This window comes from Xiphias gladius, chromosome 16, assembly GCF_016859285.1.
Source record: "Xiphias gladius isolate SHS-SW01 ecotype Sanya breed wild chromosome 16, ASM1685928v1, whole genome shotgun sequence".
Taxonomy (NCBI): domain Eukaryota; kingdom Metazoa; phylum Chordata; class Actinopteri; order Istiophoriformes; family Xiphiidae; genus Xiphias; species Xiphias gladius.
Window position 1 is genome coordinate 15,170,455 of NC_053415.1, and position 13,025 is coordinate 15,183,479.

The 13,025-nt window shown below is 44.9% G+C and overlaps 1 protein-coding gene across 4 annotated transcripts; it reads left to right on the top strand.

Annotated features, from left to right (window-relative positions):
* The first annotated feature begins 1,004 nt into the window (after nt 1-1,004).
* hoxd3a (homeobox D3a) lies at nt 1,005-2,379 on the top strand. Of its 4 annotated transcripts, none has more exons than XM_040148524.1 (2): nt 1,005-1,476; nt 1,628-2,379. In XM_040148524.1, exons 1-2 carry the CDS (start codon nt 1,005-1,007, stop codon nt 2,377-2,379), a joined length of 1,224 nt encoding a protein of 407 aa, XP_040004458.1. The 4 variants fall into 4 exon arrangements, with proteins under 4 accessions (XP_040004458.1, XP_040004460.1, XP_040004461.1 ...); XM_040148526.1 differs by having other exon boundaries at nt 1,005-1,474; nt 1,641-2,379; XM_040148527.1 differs by having other exon boundaries at nt 1,005-1,452.
* Nucleotides 2,380-13,025: the final 10,646 nt, after the last annotated feature.

Sequence of the window (13,025 nt, forward strand, 5' to 3'; positions counted from 1 at the left end):
GTTTAGTTTCGGCTTAGTTAAAATGCTGACATGCTTTCTCTGCTGTATTGGTAAAACAAGTGTAGCTGCAATCCAAAATATCCAGTAGAATATTTGGCTTTTTTTTTCACTGAATCTTTTTCTTTTTTTCTTTTTGGTAAACAATTAAAGGTAGATTTTCAAATGAACGGGACAGAAAAGGGAAACTGACCAACCAGCCGAAATGTATGGTATGAGGCATGTGTAAAGGCTGATGAAACATATTTACCTCCCCACCCAAACTCTCTCTCTCTCTCTCTCTCTCTCTCTCTCTCTCTCTCTCTTACACATACACTCACACACACTCACACAGCTATCACCTCACCTACATTTCTTCATCACAAACAATGGAGGGCTTCAGTATTTAGCTTCTCCTATGCGTAATCATGTGATCCGACTGGGCGCGCGCGGCCTTGGTGGGCTATATTTCTGCTACAGGGAACAATGCATGACGGGTTTTGTCAGGCCTTGTGATTAGTGAAAAGGGTATTGTGCGTATGTGTGTGTGTGCGTGTCAAACGCTGATTCAGCTCGTTTCTGAGGGACTCCTGTGGCCTCCCGGAGGGTCATTTTAGCGCGAGTTAAACTTTAACTGTTTTGTGCCAGAAATGAGTCAAACGGACGGCTCGAGTTTGAGGGCTGCGTAGGTGATGTATCACTGTTACAGACCGCGTAGAGACAGTTGGTAATTTCTCATTTAATAGCTGCTGTAGTCTGTGGCAGCCTTAGTCTGGGCCGAGCGGAGCGATTCTCCTGCGAATCGGTTTATTTAAACCTCGAATATCAAACAGTGATGGGAGAATTGTCAGGGAAGGTGCATCTATAATGGGCAAAGGCCTTGTTCACGAGTGTCCAGATGAGTCTGATATATTTTCTCTTTCTAGGTCACAGACTGGAGCGACGGTGGGAGACACCAATCACGTGAATAAACAATACCCATGCCATTGGATAGAGCTGCACTGGCTTATTGGCTTTGAATCCACAAAATGCAGAAAGCAACATACTACGACAACTCTGGACTTTTTGGAAGCTACACCTACCCCAAACCAGACTCTTACAACTACGGCCCCGCACATCAGTCCTACCCCACCTCTAACATTGAGAATGACTACCAGGGCTCAGTGTGTCCCATCCAGACCTCTGCTGTCCGGCCACCAACTCTCAAAGACAGTGAGCTGAACGGAGAGTGCATGCGGCAAAGTAGCAGTCAGAGCAGCAGCAGCAGCAGCCAAGCCACGAGTATTGGGGAGCAGCAGGCACCCCCGCTGTCCGCCTCCTCTCCCAGCTCCAACAGCTCTGCATCCCAGAAGAAGAAATCCCCGTCCAGCAGCTCCTCCAATACTGCCACGCCAGCCCTCACAAAGCAGATATTCCCCTGGATGAAGGAGACCCGGCAGAACTCAAAGCAGAAGAGCAACAGCTGCACCACTGCAGGTAGAGATCATGATGGAGAAGTGTGTGCGTGCGCGTGTGTGCGTGTGCGTGTGTGCGTGTGGGTGTGGGGGGGGCAGTGGGTGACCTACTAATCTGGCCTCGTTGTGCTTACAGTTTATGAACCAGTATTGTTATGGCTCCAAAGGCGCTAACTCGCACATTCGTTCATTTGCAGGGGGTGAGGTGAGTGATGAGAAGAGCCCACCGGGACCGGCCTCCAAACGGGTCAGAACTGCTTATACCAGCGCACAGCTTGTGGAGCTGGAGAAGGAGTTTCACTTTAACCGCTACCTTTGTCGCCCTCGGAGAGTGGAAATGGCGAATCTGTTGAACCTCACCGAGCGCCAAATAAAGATCTGGTTTCAAAACAGGAGGATGAAATACAAAAAGGACCAGAAGTCCAAAGGGCTCGCGCACTCTCCCCTGGGACACTCCCCTGATAGAAGCCCGCCGCTGAGTGGCCCAAATCACATTGGATACTCTGGCCAGCTCCAAAACGTGAACAGCCTCAGCTATGACGCGCCCTCGCCCCCGTCCTTCGCCAAACCGCAGCAAAACATGTACGGTTTGGCCGCGTACACTGCGCCCTTGGGTGGCTGCCTCCCGCAACAGAAGAGGTACCCGGGCTCCGAGTACGAACACCACAGCATGCACGGCAACGGCAGCTTTGCCAACGCCAATTTGCAAGGCAGCCCCGTTTATGTGGGTGGGAATTTTGTTGATTCCATGCCAGCCTCGGGCCCCATGTTCAACCTCGGCCACCTTCCCCACCCCTCATCCACCAGCGTGGACTACAGCTGTGCCGCTCAGATCCCAGGAAACCACCATCATGGACCCTGTGATCCCCATCCCACGTACACAGACCTCACCTCTCACCAAGCGTCTCAGGGAAGGATTCAGGAAGCGCCTAAACTCACGCATTTGTAATATGTGGTTTCTGTGCGTGTGTGTGTGTGTGTGTGTGTGTGTGTGTGTGTGTGTGTGTGTGTGTGTGTTTGTATGTGTGTGTGCGTGCGCGTGCGTGCGTGCGTGTGTGCGCACGTGCGCATGTATGTATGTTGTGTGTGTGTGTGTGTGTGTGTGCCAAAATTACGTTGCGCTCTTTTTATTACCTCACTAGTCTAATAACTACACTCCAAGCGAGTCGTGTGTATTATTACAGTATTATTGATATTACTATTAATGCTATTGTGTAATTATTTTCTAAATAATACAGCTTTGTCCATTTCTCTTGAATATTTGGGATGCGCAGAGGCAGACTAGCCTGGTTGTCAGTTTTGTTTTGTTTTTTGTTTTTTTTTTTGGTTGTTTGTTTTTCTCAAGTGCAATGCGCAGTTTCTGACTGAATATTTCATGCCGTTACTTGAAGGTAAGTCTTGTAGATCACGAAAGTAGAACCTCATCTTTAGAGAGAAAGACTTTTAGGGAAATTTCCGTCTGTTTGTCAGGATCTCATTTTTCCTCACGGGCATCCTGTTTATTTATTTTTTATTATGCTGCATACTCTTTCGTACTAGCATATAGTCTATTTATTATTTAATTACTTTTGTATTGCACATTATTTATCGTTTATACGCGAGTATTTATAAGTGTGGGAATTTTTTGTAAGATTGGACAGATCAGTGCACTTGAAAGTGTTGGCAAAACAGGGTTTGGAAAATGCTATGACTCGCAGTGTATTGTTGAAAAGGAGCATTTCTAATTGTAAATCTGGGATAAATGGGGCATTTTATAGTGTATAAACACCACTATATGTCCATGGTTAATCTTGTGTCAAACCTTAAACAAAACGTAGACTATCGAAGTATCAAATATTATACACACCAGCATGTCATTTTGTGTAGTCCATTGCTATTTTTTATTTGTCTTCCATTGTTATTCCATTCAGTTGGATATCCATAAATTTATGAAACCCTAATGATATTGAAATGTTATATTTTATTGTGTTTAACATTTTGTAAATAAAGTGCTCAAACTTGTCTTTTTTCTAATTGCGTTCTGTTGAGTTTGTAAAAGCCCCGCAGCAAGAACACCGGTCATCCACTGTTTTTCTGATGATTTGAATTCCTCATTCAGCGGCTGCTGCCAGCGAAACTGTCAGGTAACAGTAGCGAGGAGGAGGCTTATTGACTCCCAGCTCTACTGTACAGTCCAAACAGAGAGAGCCAATCAATAATTACACACCGTGATATCTAAAACTCATCAGACGGCTCTATGCTTCCAATGCAAAGTGCATTTCAGCGGAATAAAGGGCCCTGGAGATTATTGATGTTTTATTGGTATGAGGGAAGTGAGTCTATGGGCTTATTGCATCTTCCACATGTCACATCATTTTTTTTTTTTTCTGTAGGACTTTGGCCACATGATTACCTTCCTATCTGCTGGGACAAGAGAATAAGCTCAATTTTCCCTCAGACCGAGGCCTAATCACTGGCTGGTCTAACTGAATGGTACACACTGAGACTGATTTTCCAAAAATAATTTGCATAGAGCGGCAGAGTGGAAGTATAAAAGTATGCCTATTCGTTGATTGGTAAGGCAGGGCAGATCTGTGACAATAAAACTAGAAGAAACAACATGGTGCTTCTTTGACACTGGAAATGATGCAACGATGGATGGATGCCTGTTCTTGTGCGCTCCTGTGTGTGTGTGTGTGTGTGTGTCTGTCTGTGTGAGAGAGAGAGCAGTTCATCCTTTATTGCTCCTGGAGAGCCATTTCAAAGCTCATTAATCAAAAACTCGTCGCTTTCAGACTCCTCGCTGATCCCTCCTCCTCCTGAACAAAGCATTTGCATTCCAAATCCAAGTAACACATTTCAAACCGAGCTGCCCAATCTTTAATGGCGGGGGGAGAGTTAGAAAAAAAAAAAAAAGATCCTACTGCTTTCAAATTTTGTAAGATGATATATCCTCGGATTTAAGAGCGCACCAAGCCAAATGAAACTCTTGTCACTGCACACATCAGTGGCTTCTGAACGCGCGCAGGTCCCACAGTCACAGTGGTCCCAAAAAGTTCCAGCCAGTGAATTAAATGTGACTCAGCGTGCAGTTATTATTCTAAATCCTTCAATGACAGCTTCTCAGACGGCTTTTGTTTTATTTCCATCTGATTTTATGATCAAATCCATCTTGGATTTTGGATACCAGCTCCTCCAAAAGGCTACAAATCATCTCAGTATTCAGTGGATGGCGGCCATTTTAACCCCGGGTGAGCTCTTTCTCTCATCTTTCCCGCTGCCGCGGCCTCCGCTGCACAAGTCTTTTATTGAGCCCATAAAATAGTTTTCATTAAACATTTTTTTGAATTGAAACATTGAAAGATCGTTTTCCCCCAAACAGGTGGAATATTAGTAAGATAATTTCCTGTGACCAAAATTTTTTTTTCTTTTCTGTGATCTACATTATTTTACATCAAAAATAACTGACTCAAATGAAAACGCAACATGTTCAGTTACTTCATCTAGGATAAAACATGTCTCTGGAGGATCTACTTTCAAATTCTGAATATGAAAATAATTAATTAATTTCGATCGATTAATTTCGACCTTTTCTTTAACAGCCAATAGCCATCTCTGACACGTGATAAGCAAATACCTTGGACAAATGCACCCTCAGCCTAGGAAATAATCCAAAATCCAAATCTCAATCATGAGGCACCGAATGGAGCAAATGGAGTTTCAGATTCTATCCTTGCCACCATGCCCCTGACTGTGTACTTTGGACAGGCGTGTAGCCGAGATCAAATTGAACAATGTGGCATGCGAAACGGAAGTTTCACCCCAATTGGAAACAGCAGCAGCAGCATAGTTCTTTTTGCTCTGCAAACAAGAAATCCGACTTTATAGAGAGAAGTCTGGTTAATGAAACTGTATGGATAGATGTACAATACTTTACAGACTCCTAAGTTGGTGTTTTAATTTTTGCACGTTTCAGACAATCAAGCATGTGCACTTGTTTTAGACTTACTTTACTAATTACATAAGTAGTTTGGATTATATGAACTTTTAAATGATATATTCAAGTGGATTGAGGATGGTTCCCTAAATTGCAGCTAGAAATGTGAACTAGCTTATCCACATCAACCAAGAGAGGCTCTGTTGGAGCAGGCAGTGCAGCTGGGAGCTCATTGTGTGTCCCTGATTGGATAAAAGCGGAGCAGACCACGCCCGCTCAGTGGAGGGTAATGTTTACATGTGGGGAAGTGTAGTCCTACTGTAGGCGATCAATTAATGAGAACAAGTCCAGAGCAATCTCTACGCGGGACATCCTAACTGGGGACGACCGGTAGTCGAATTTAAACATCTTTGACAGGTTATTTAATTTTTTTTTTTTTTTGTAAATCCACGATGATGCCTCAGGTGATGGACAGAGACCTCGCAGCCGTGGGGATCTGTACGTTGTAGCACCGGGATCAGAGCCAGTCTCTCATTCAAAGAGTTTGTGAAGCAGAATAAAAGCGCCACAGTCACAGCTGCTCCTCATATCTCTCTGCAGGGTAGTGCCGGATGAACTGTCCATGCCCACTGCACCAAACACGTTGCAATGCTTCAATCAGCCCTCGAGGAAAGTTGGTCTGCGCGTCGGCGCGGACAGAACATATCGCGATGATTCCTCTGTGCGAGCGAACCGCATTCACCTCCACCCCAAGAGGGCTTTTGTTATTTATTTATTTTTTTTTACACGAGCTGGCTCCAGAGACAAGAGGGAGCAGCAGTTGTGAAAACGTTGCAGGAGAAATTAACATCAGTAAAATGTATATATATGTATATATACATAATGTTCTTTTTTTCTTTCATTTTTTACCTGCTTTGACTTGAATTACCGCGCTGTATCCTGCCTTATTAGCACCGAACAAAGTTAGTGTGGATTATCGCCGGATCCAGGCTGAATTTCGCGATAAAGCGGTCAGTGGGAGCGGACAGAGACGGGATTTTCCATTTCAACGAAACCCGGCAAGAACTAGAAGAACTGGCCCTGTAGTTCCAGCTGGCTTGAGAGCTGAAGACCGGCGTGCAGCGGAAGACGTGAAAAGAAAAAAAAGGGCCCGAAGGTCTGCTTTGGTTTTAACACAGCATCCCTCAACTCATTTATTTTCAGTAGAGGAGCAATAATTTGCGTGTTGTCACTGACCCGTACTGCTATCTCTCAAACATGATGCAAAGCCTCTAACTGTGATGGTTTTAAGAAACCTGCTGTAGAGTGCAGGGTTAATTATTGTTGCTGACTTGATGTTTGCAAATATGAAGTCCGATCGGAGCAGCTGATACATAAAAATATCTTAGATACTATTTATTGTAGGATCTAGTCTCATTTACTTCCAAATATCGTCGTCTGCTTTGTGTGAGCTATATGTTGATTATACAGCTGTGGAGAAGTTTATTAATGAATTAATTTACAACCTTTGTGTCTCTGTGTGAACAACAAAACAATTTAAATATGGTTTACTCACTGAACACTTTTCATTTTATTTAAACATCAGGAGAACATGATGCTATTATTAATATTGATACATTTGAGTGCCTATTGTTACTATGCCATTACATGATGTAAAAGCTTCTAAATGAAATTGCAAATGACCTCAGATGTATATTGACAAAAGAGAATGTATGGATATCTGAAAACCCATATTTTTTCAAATAAAGAACTTAATTTGCGTTGAGATGGTGTTTTTTTTTTTCATTTGATGCTCAATCACTCATCTTTTTTCTTATCTAAACTATTCATAGAAAATACAGGATGCCATTTATTTCCCTCACAGTGGTCCACACATCTATACCCTGCATATTATATGTAAAGGGTTTATATAAATTTATGTCCCAAATTTTGTTTCAGTCCATTAAACTGACAGTCAGGATTTCATTTCTTTCCTCATGAAGCATTCAATTTATGGTGATGCTGAGTAATTCTTTGGTATCAGGCAAGAAGAGGAAGGAAAAGTGATCTGTATCACACGCCCTGACCATCTGTAAATGCTGACAGAGGATGTGAATGTTAGTGGACACCATTGTCAGAAGTCCTTCTTGTTCTCTGGCCTCTGCTGTCATTAACGATTCACCACAGAGTGTGTAGGTGAATGAGCAGAGGAGGCAGACACTCTGTTCATGGAAGGAGCAACTGTGTCGTTTGCCAACGCATAAAGTCTACGCTGTATTTCACCTTTTGGAAGGAAACAGACGGCACAACCACTGCAGGGTTACATTGCATCCATGTGAAAACTCATTATTTGTCTGTTGGTTGCAGAGGGCTACATCTCTTCCTCTGTTAGTATATTATTAAGGATGGCATATTGCAAGGGGGAAGTTTGTCCACGCACATCCAGTCAAATAATAGTTTGTCCACACATACTGACAAAAAACAGTTTGATAAAAAGATGAAGCCCCTGAAATAAGACGGCAGCACTCCACTCTGAAGCACCTAGATCTCAAAAAATAATTATTTTCCCCGTCAGTTCCCGCTCTCCTGCAACAAGCCTCCGCAGCTGTCTGAAATGGGTTTCCAGCGAAGCGTAGGTGGCCCTTTGTTTTACACCTTCGGTGTGCCATAACAGCTGGCTTATGGGCTAGTGTTTTCAGTAAGAACATGCAAAAGATATAGAGGCGCGCTGGAGAAAGATGAGAATTGATGTGAGACTGAAGACCTGGCTGTTATACTTCAATACACCGAGCTCCTGTGGCGAGGTCGAAGTGTTGCTGATTTCATAAAACATTCCAACTTTGAGACTCTTGCAGCAAAAATGTTAAGAATAACAGCAGCTGAGGACCCTCCCTACATTGATCATGCATGTTGTCACGGAAACTGATGTGCGTGGATTTATCTCAGCTCTTATGTGTTAGTGATATTGATATAATTGTAACTATAATAAATGACTCACTCCTCTGGGTATGATTTAGAGGGCTTGCCCAAAAGGCTCTTCTCCTCCTTCTTCGCGTGAAAGATAGCTCAGTGATGTGAGGAAACCTGATGTAACTCCCAAGCGTTGACTACAATGCACTGGTAGTCCGTATCAAAAAGTATTAGTGCCTCCACCTTTTTCTGATGCTCATATGGATTTCTCTCACAGCATTTCTGCATGAAATTATGACTGAATAAATTGCATCTTCATTTATCTTTGAAAAACCCTTCTGTGCTGACTGTGATACTCAGCTCTCAGCGCTTTACATAATTATATTAGTCTTCTGCTACACCAAGAAATTGATTGCCCAGGAAAATGAACCTGGCTTTGCTATAAATTACACCTATGGATCATAAGAAATGTGTTATTTTGTTTAAAATAGTACCTAATATAATTAGAGCTCTAATTCATGGCAAGCTACAAGTGTGCCTATTACAGTAACAGGGTTTGGAATTTAATCTGTCTGCTGGATAAAGAATGATCCTGTGTGGTTTTCATTTGTAATCCCAGACACATTATTTCAGTAAAATAGTCTATGACTTTTAGATATGCGAGATGGATCGATGAATGAATAACTATATTCATAAGTTTCGGTATTAAAGTTAACAATTCATCCATGGAAGGAAGTTTCAACATTCATCCCACAGCCTGTTCTGTAGAACTTTTTCTTTTACAGTGAACAGCAGCAGTGAAACTGGATCCTGCTCCATTGGAGGTCCTACCTCTGCTGAGGATGTAAGGCAGATCTTTATCAGCGTGACTTACGGGATCTTTACAAGAAGACTTACTGTGGACAACAGAAAAATCATCTTATTATAGGAAGAATCACTGCAAAGAAATATCATAAATGTAGACTAAGTAATTTTCTAATTCAGCTGGGCTCTGCGGTTTTTAGCAAACATTACTCAAACATGTATAAATACTGCATTTGTCTGGGACTATTTTCAGTGGCGGATTTACACACACTTGGTGCCCTAGTGAGTATTGATAGCAGCAGGATGGACTCAAAATAAACTACAGTGACCATTCTGAAACAACATGTCACCCAGTGCAACAGTGAGACTCATGTATGTGTTTTTATTTGGAATAGTTTTGAAGGTCATTGAAGGTCTTTAGCACAGAGGAATAAGATATGCCACACTTTGGCTACACAGGCAATGCATGTTAGTAGGAGCAGCTAATTGATGGTTTTGATCCTGACGTGCGGACGAAATAGCGAAAATATAGAATATCACCAGACTTATCCTTTAACTATGAGATCAAACAAGAGAAATTCAGCTTTGTTTATGGTAACTGTAGCTCACTGTGTCTCGAGCAAACATCACATTTAAACAATACAACACTACTCAGTGTGGTATAGTATGAGTTATTATTGTATTTTAATCTTAAAAGATGAACTTTTACCACAATTCATTTTTGGACTTAATCCTTTCTGCAGACTGCAAAGTATAAATCAAGTTTGACATCTTTTGTGTAGTTAAACAACTTGATACAAATGTGTTACAAATGTGAAGTCAGTGTCCATATTACCTCACTTCGTCTTCTTTAGACAGCTCTGCGGTGCTCTGCTCTGCTCTGCTCTGCTCTGCTCTGCTCTGCTCTGCTCTGCTCTGCTCTGCTCTGCTCTGCTCTGCTCTGCTCTGCTCTGCTCTGCTCTGCTCTGCTCTGCTCTGCTCTGCTCTGCTCTGCTCTGCTCTGCTCTGCTCTGCTCTGCTCTGCTCTGCTCTGCTCTGCTCTGCTCTGCTCTGCTCTGCTCTGCTCTGCTCTGCTCTGCTCTGCTCTGCTCTGCTCTGCTCTGCTCTGCTCTGCTCTGCTCTGCTCTGCTCTGCTCTGCTCTGCTCTGCTCTGCTCTGCTCTGCTCTGCTCTGCTCTGCTCTGCTCTGCTCTGCTCTGCTCTGCTCTGCTCTGCTCTGCTCTGCTCTGCTCTGCTCTGCTCTGCTCTGCTCTGCTCTGCTCTGCTCTGCTCTGCTCTGCTCTGCTCTGCTCTGCTCTGCTCTGCTCTGCTCTGCTCTGCTCTGCTCTGCTCTGCTCTGCTCTGCTCTGCTCTGCTCTGCTCTGCTCTGCTCTGCTCTGCTCTGCTCTGCTCTGCTCTGCTCTGCTCTGCTCTGCTCTGCTCTGCTCTGCTCTGCTCTGCTCTGCTCTGCTCTGCTCTGCTCTGCTCTGCTCTGCTCTGCTCTGCTCTGCTCTGCTCTGCTCTGCTCTGCTCTGCTCTGCTCTGCTCTGCTCTGCTCTGCTCTGCTCTGCTCTGCTCTGCTCTGCTCTGCTCTGCTCTGCTCTGCTCTGCTCTGCTCTGCTCTGCTCTGCTCTGCTCTGCTCTGCTCTGCTCTGCTCTGCTCTGCTCTGCTCTGCTCTGCTCTGCTCTGCTCTGCTCTGCTCTGCTCTGCTCTGCTCTGCTCTGCTCTGCTCTGCTCTGCTCTGCTCTGCTCTGCTCTGCTCTGCTCTGCTCTGCTCTGCTCTGCTCTGCTCTGCTCTGCTCTGCTCTGCTCTGCTCTGCTCTGCTCTGCTCTGCTCTGCTCTGCTCTGCTCTGCTCTGCTCTGCTCTGCTCTGCTCTGCTCTGCTCTGCTCTGCTCTGCTCTGCTCTGCTCTGCTCTGCTCTGCTCTGCTCTGCTCTGCTCTGCTCTGCTCTGCTCTGCTCTGCTCTGCTCTGCTCTGCTCTGCTCTGCTCTGCTCTGCTCTGCTCTGCTCTGCTCTGCTCTGCTCTGCTCTGCTCTGCTCTGCTCTGCTCTGCTCTGCTCTGCTCTGCTCTGCTCTGCTCTGCTCTGCTCTGCTCTGCTCTGCTCTGCTCTGCTCTGCTCTGCTCTGCTCTGCTCTGCTCTGCTCTGCTCTGCTCTGCTCTGCTCTGCTCTGCTCTGCTCTGCTCTGCTCTGCTCTGCTCTGCTCTGCTCTGCTCTGCTCTGCTCTGCTCTGCTCTGCTCTGCTCTGCTCTGCTCTGCTCTGCTCTGCTCTGCTCTGCTCTGCTCTGCTCTGCTCTGCTCTGCTCTGCTCTGCTCTGCTCTGCTCTGCTCTGCTCTGCTCTGCTCTGCTCTGCTCTGCTCTGCTCTGCTCTGCTCTGCTCTGCTCTGCTCTGCTCTGCTCTGCTCTGCTCTGCTCTGCTCTGCTCTGCTCTGCTCTGCTCTGCTCTGCTCTGCTCTGCTCTGCTCTGCTCTGCTCTGCTCTGCTCTGCTCTGCTCTGCTCTGCTCTGCTCTGCTCTGCTCTGCTCTGCTCTGCTCTGCTCTGCTCTGCTCTGCTCTGCTCTGCTCTGCTCTGCTCTGCTCTGCTCTGCTCTGCTCTGCTCTGCTCTGCTCTGCTCTGCTCTGCTCTGCTCTGCTCTGCTCTGCTCTGCTCTGCTCTGCTCTGCTCTGCTCTGCTCTGCTCTGCTCTGCTCTGCTCTGCTCTGCTCTGCTCTGCTCTGCTCTGCTCTGCTCTGCTCTGCTCTGCTCTGCTCTGCTCTGCTCTGCTCTGCTCTGCTCTGCTCTGCCTCATGATCTCTGGCTGCTCTGCGGTGCTCTGCTCTGCTCTGCTCTGCCTCAGGCCCACATTTCTGCTTCAGCACACTGCACTAGCTCCCCACTTAATTTACACTCTGATAGGAGAGGGAGTTAATGCAGAAAAGCCTGCCAAGAAGAATCTTATCTGCCCTCTCTCTTTAAAGGTGAGGTAGTTTAGAGCTCAAGATATCAAATAGAGGTGTGGAAGGTGATGGTATTTTTCCAACACATCCTGTCTGCTTATTTGATCTATTATTTGATCATTACACACACAATGAATCAGACACGTGTGTGAGGATAATACACTTTTCCAGTGTTTGAATTGCTTCTATTAACCTAAGTAGTTGGCATAACTTAAATGCTTCTATGAATACTGTGAGTTATTGTATCCAAGAAATGTGCAGCTCGGTGACTAAAACATGTTTTGTTAAAATGGATGGTTCCTGGCAGGCTGACAGTGTTGTTCAGTGAGGCAAAGTGCCAGTAAATTGTTTGTCTTCTGCAGTGCTGCCCTATAATTCTTCCGGGAACCAATGGCATTGTGTTTGCCAAAGAGAATAATGATAGATGGGATGAAATCATACTAAAGGATTTTGGGATGCACTCTGACCACCCAGCATAATCTGAATACATTTGTGTCTCTGGGAGCGACGCTGGCAATTGTTATCCTTGTGTCTTCCCTGCATCTTGTCTATCCCCAGTGGCACAACTGATTCTATAAAGATAATTTTGAGTTTGTGTGATTTGTAAGTAGTGATTAATATCATTGCATTTCTTATACAGTCATTCCAGTTATGATCCGCTTAATGCCTGCACCGATGAATTAGTAAACCTGTACATTCATTCATGCATGCATTGACAGCTATCTGCTGCATCTGTCGTGGATTCTATTGGAAGCTCGTAATGTCTCCAGTTCTGAGCCGTAAATGTAAATGTGCAATCTGCTTGTTCAAGTGTCCTGTTGGCCCAACAACAGGAGCACGTCCCCATCTGTTGTTGTCTCTCAGGAGTGTCCAGACAATACATTTCCCCCGCCAGACCTTCCCATTTTTCTATTGCAGAGGTTTTCCCAGCCATTTTTACGGTTACAGGGAGGGTAAGTGCCTCTACCGTGTGCTCACAGTTCTCTGATCGGAACAAGTTGGTCCTTATTTGCAGGTAGAGTTGGGCTAATTTTTTTGATGCTGAGTAAAATTTAAATGTGCTGTCCTT

What these genes read in the sequence shown, in the direction of transcription:
- hoxd3a (XM_040148524.1), top strand. Translation starts at nt 1,005, where the DNA reads ATGCAGAAAGCAACATACTACGACAACTCTGGACTTTTTGGAAGCTAC. An exon ending in AGATCATGATGGAGAAGTGT is followed by an intron (nt 1,477 to 1,627) that starts GTGCGTGCGCGT and finishes GTTCATTTGCAG; the next exon opens with GGGGTGAGGTGAGTGATGAG.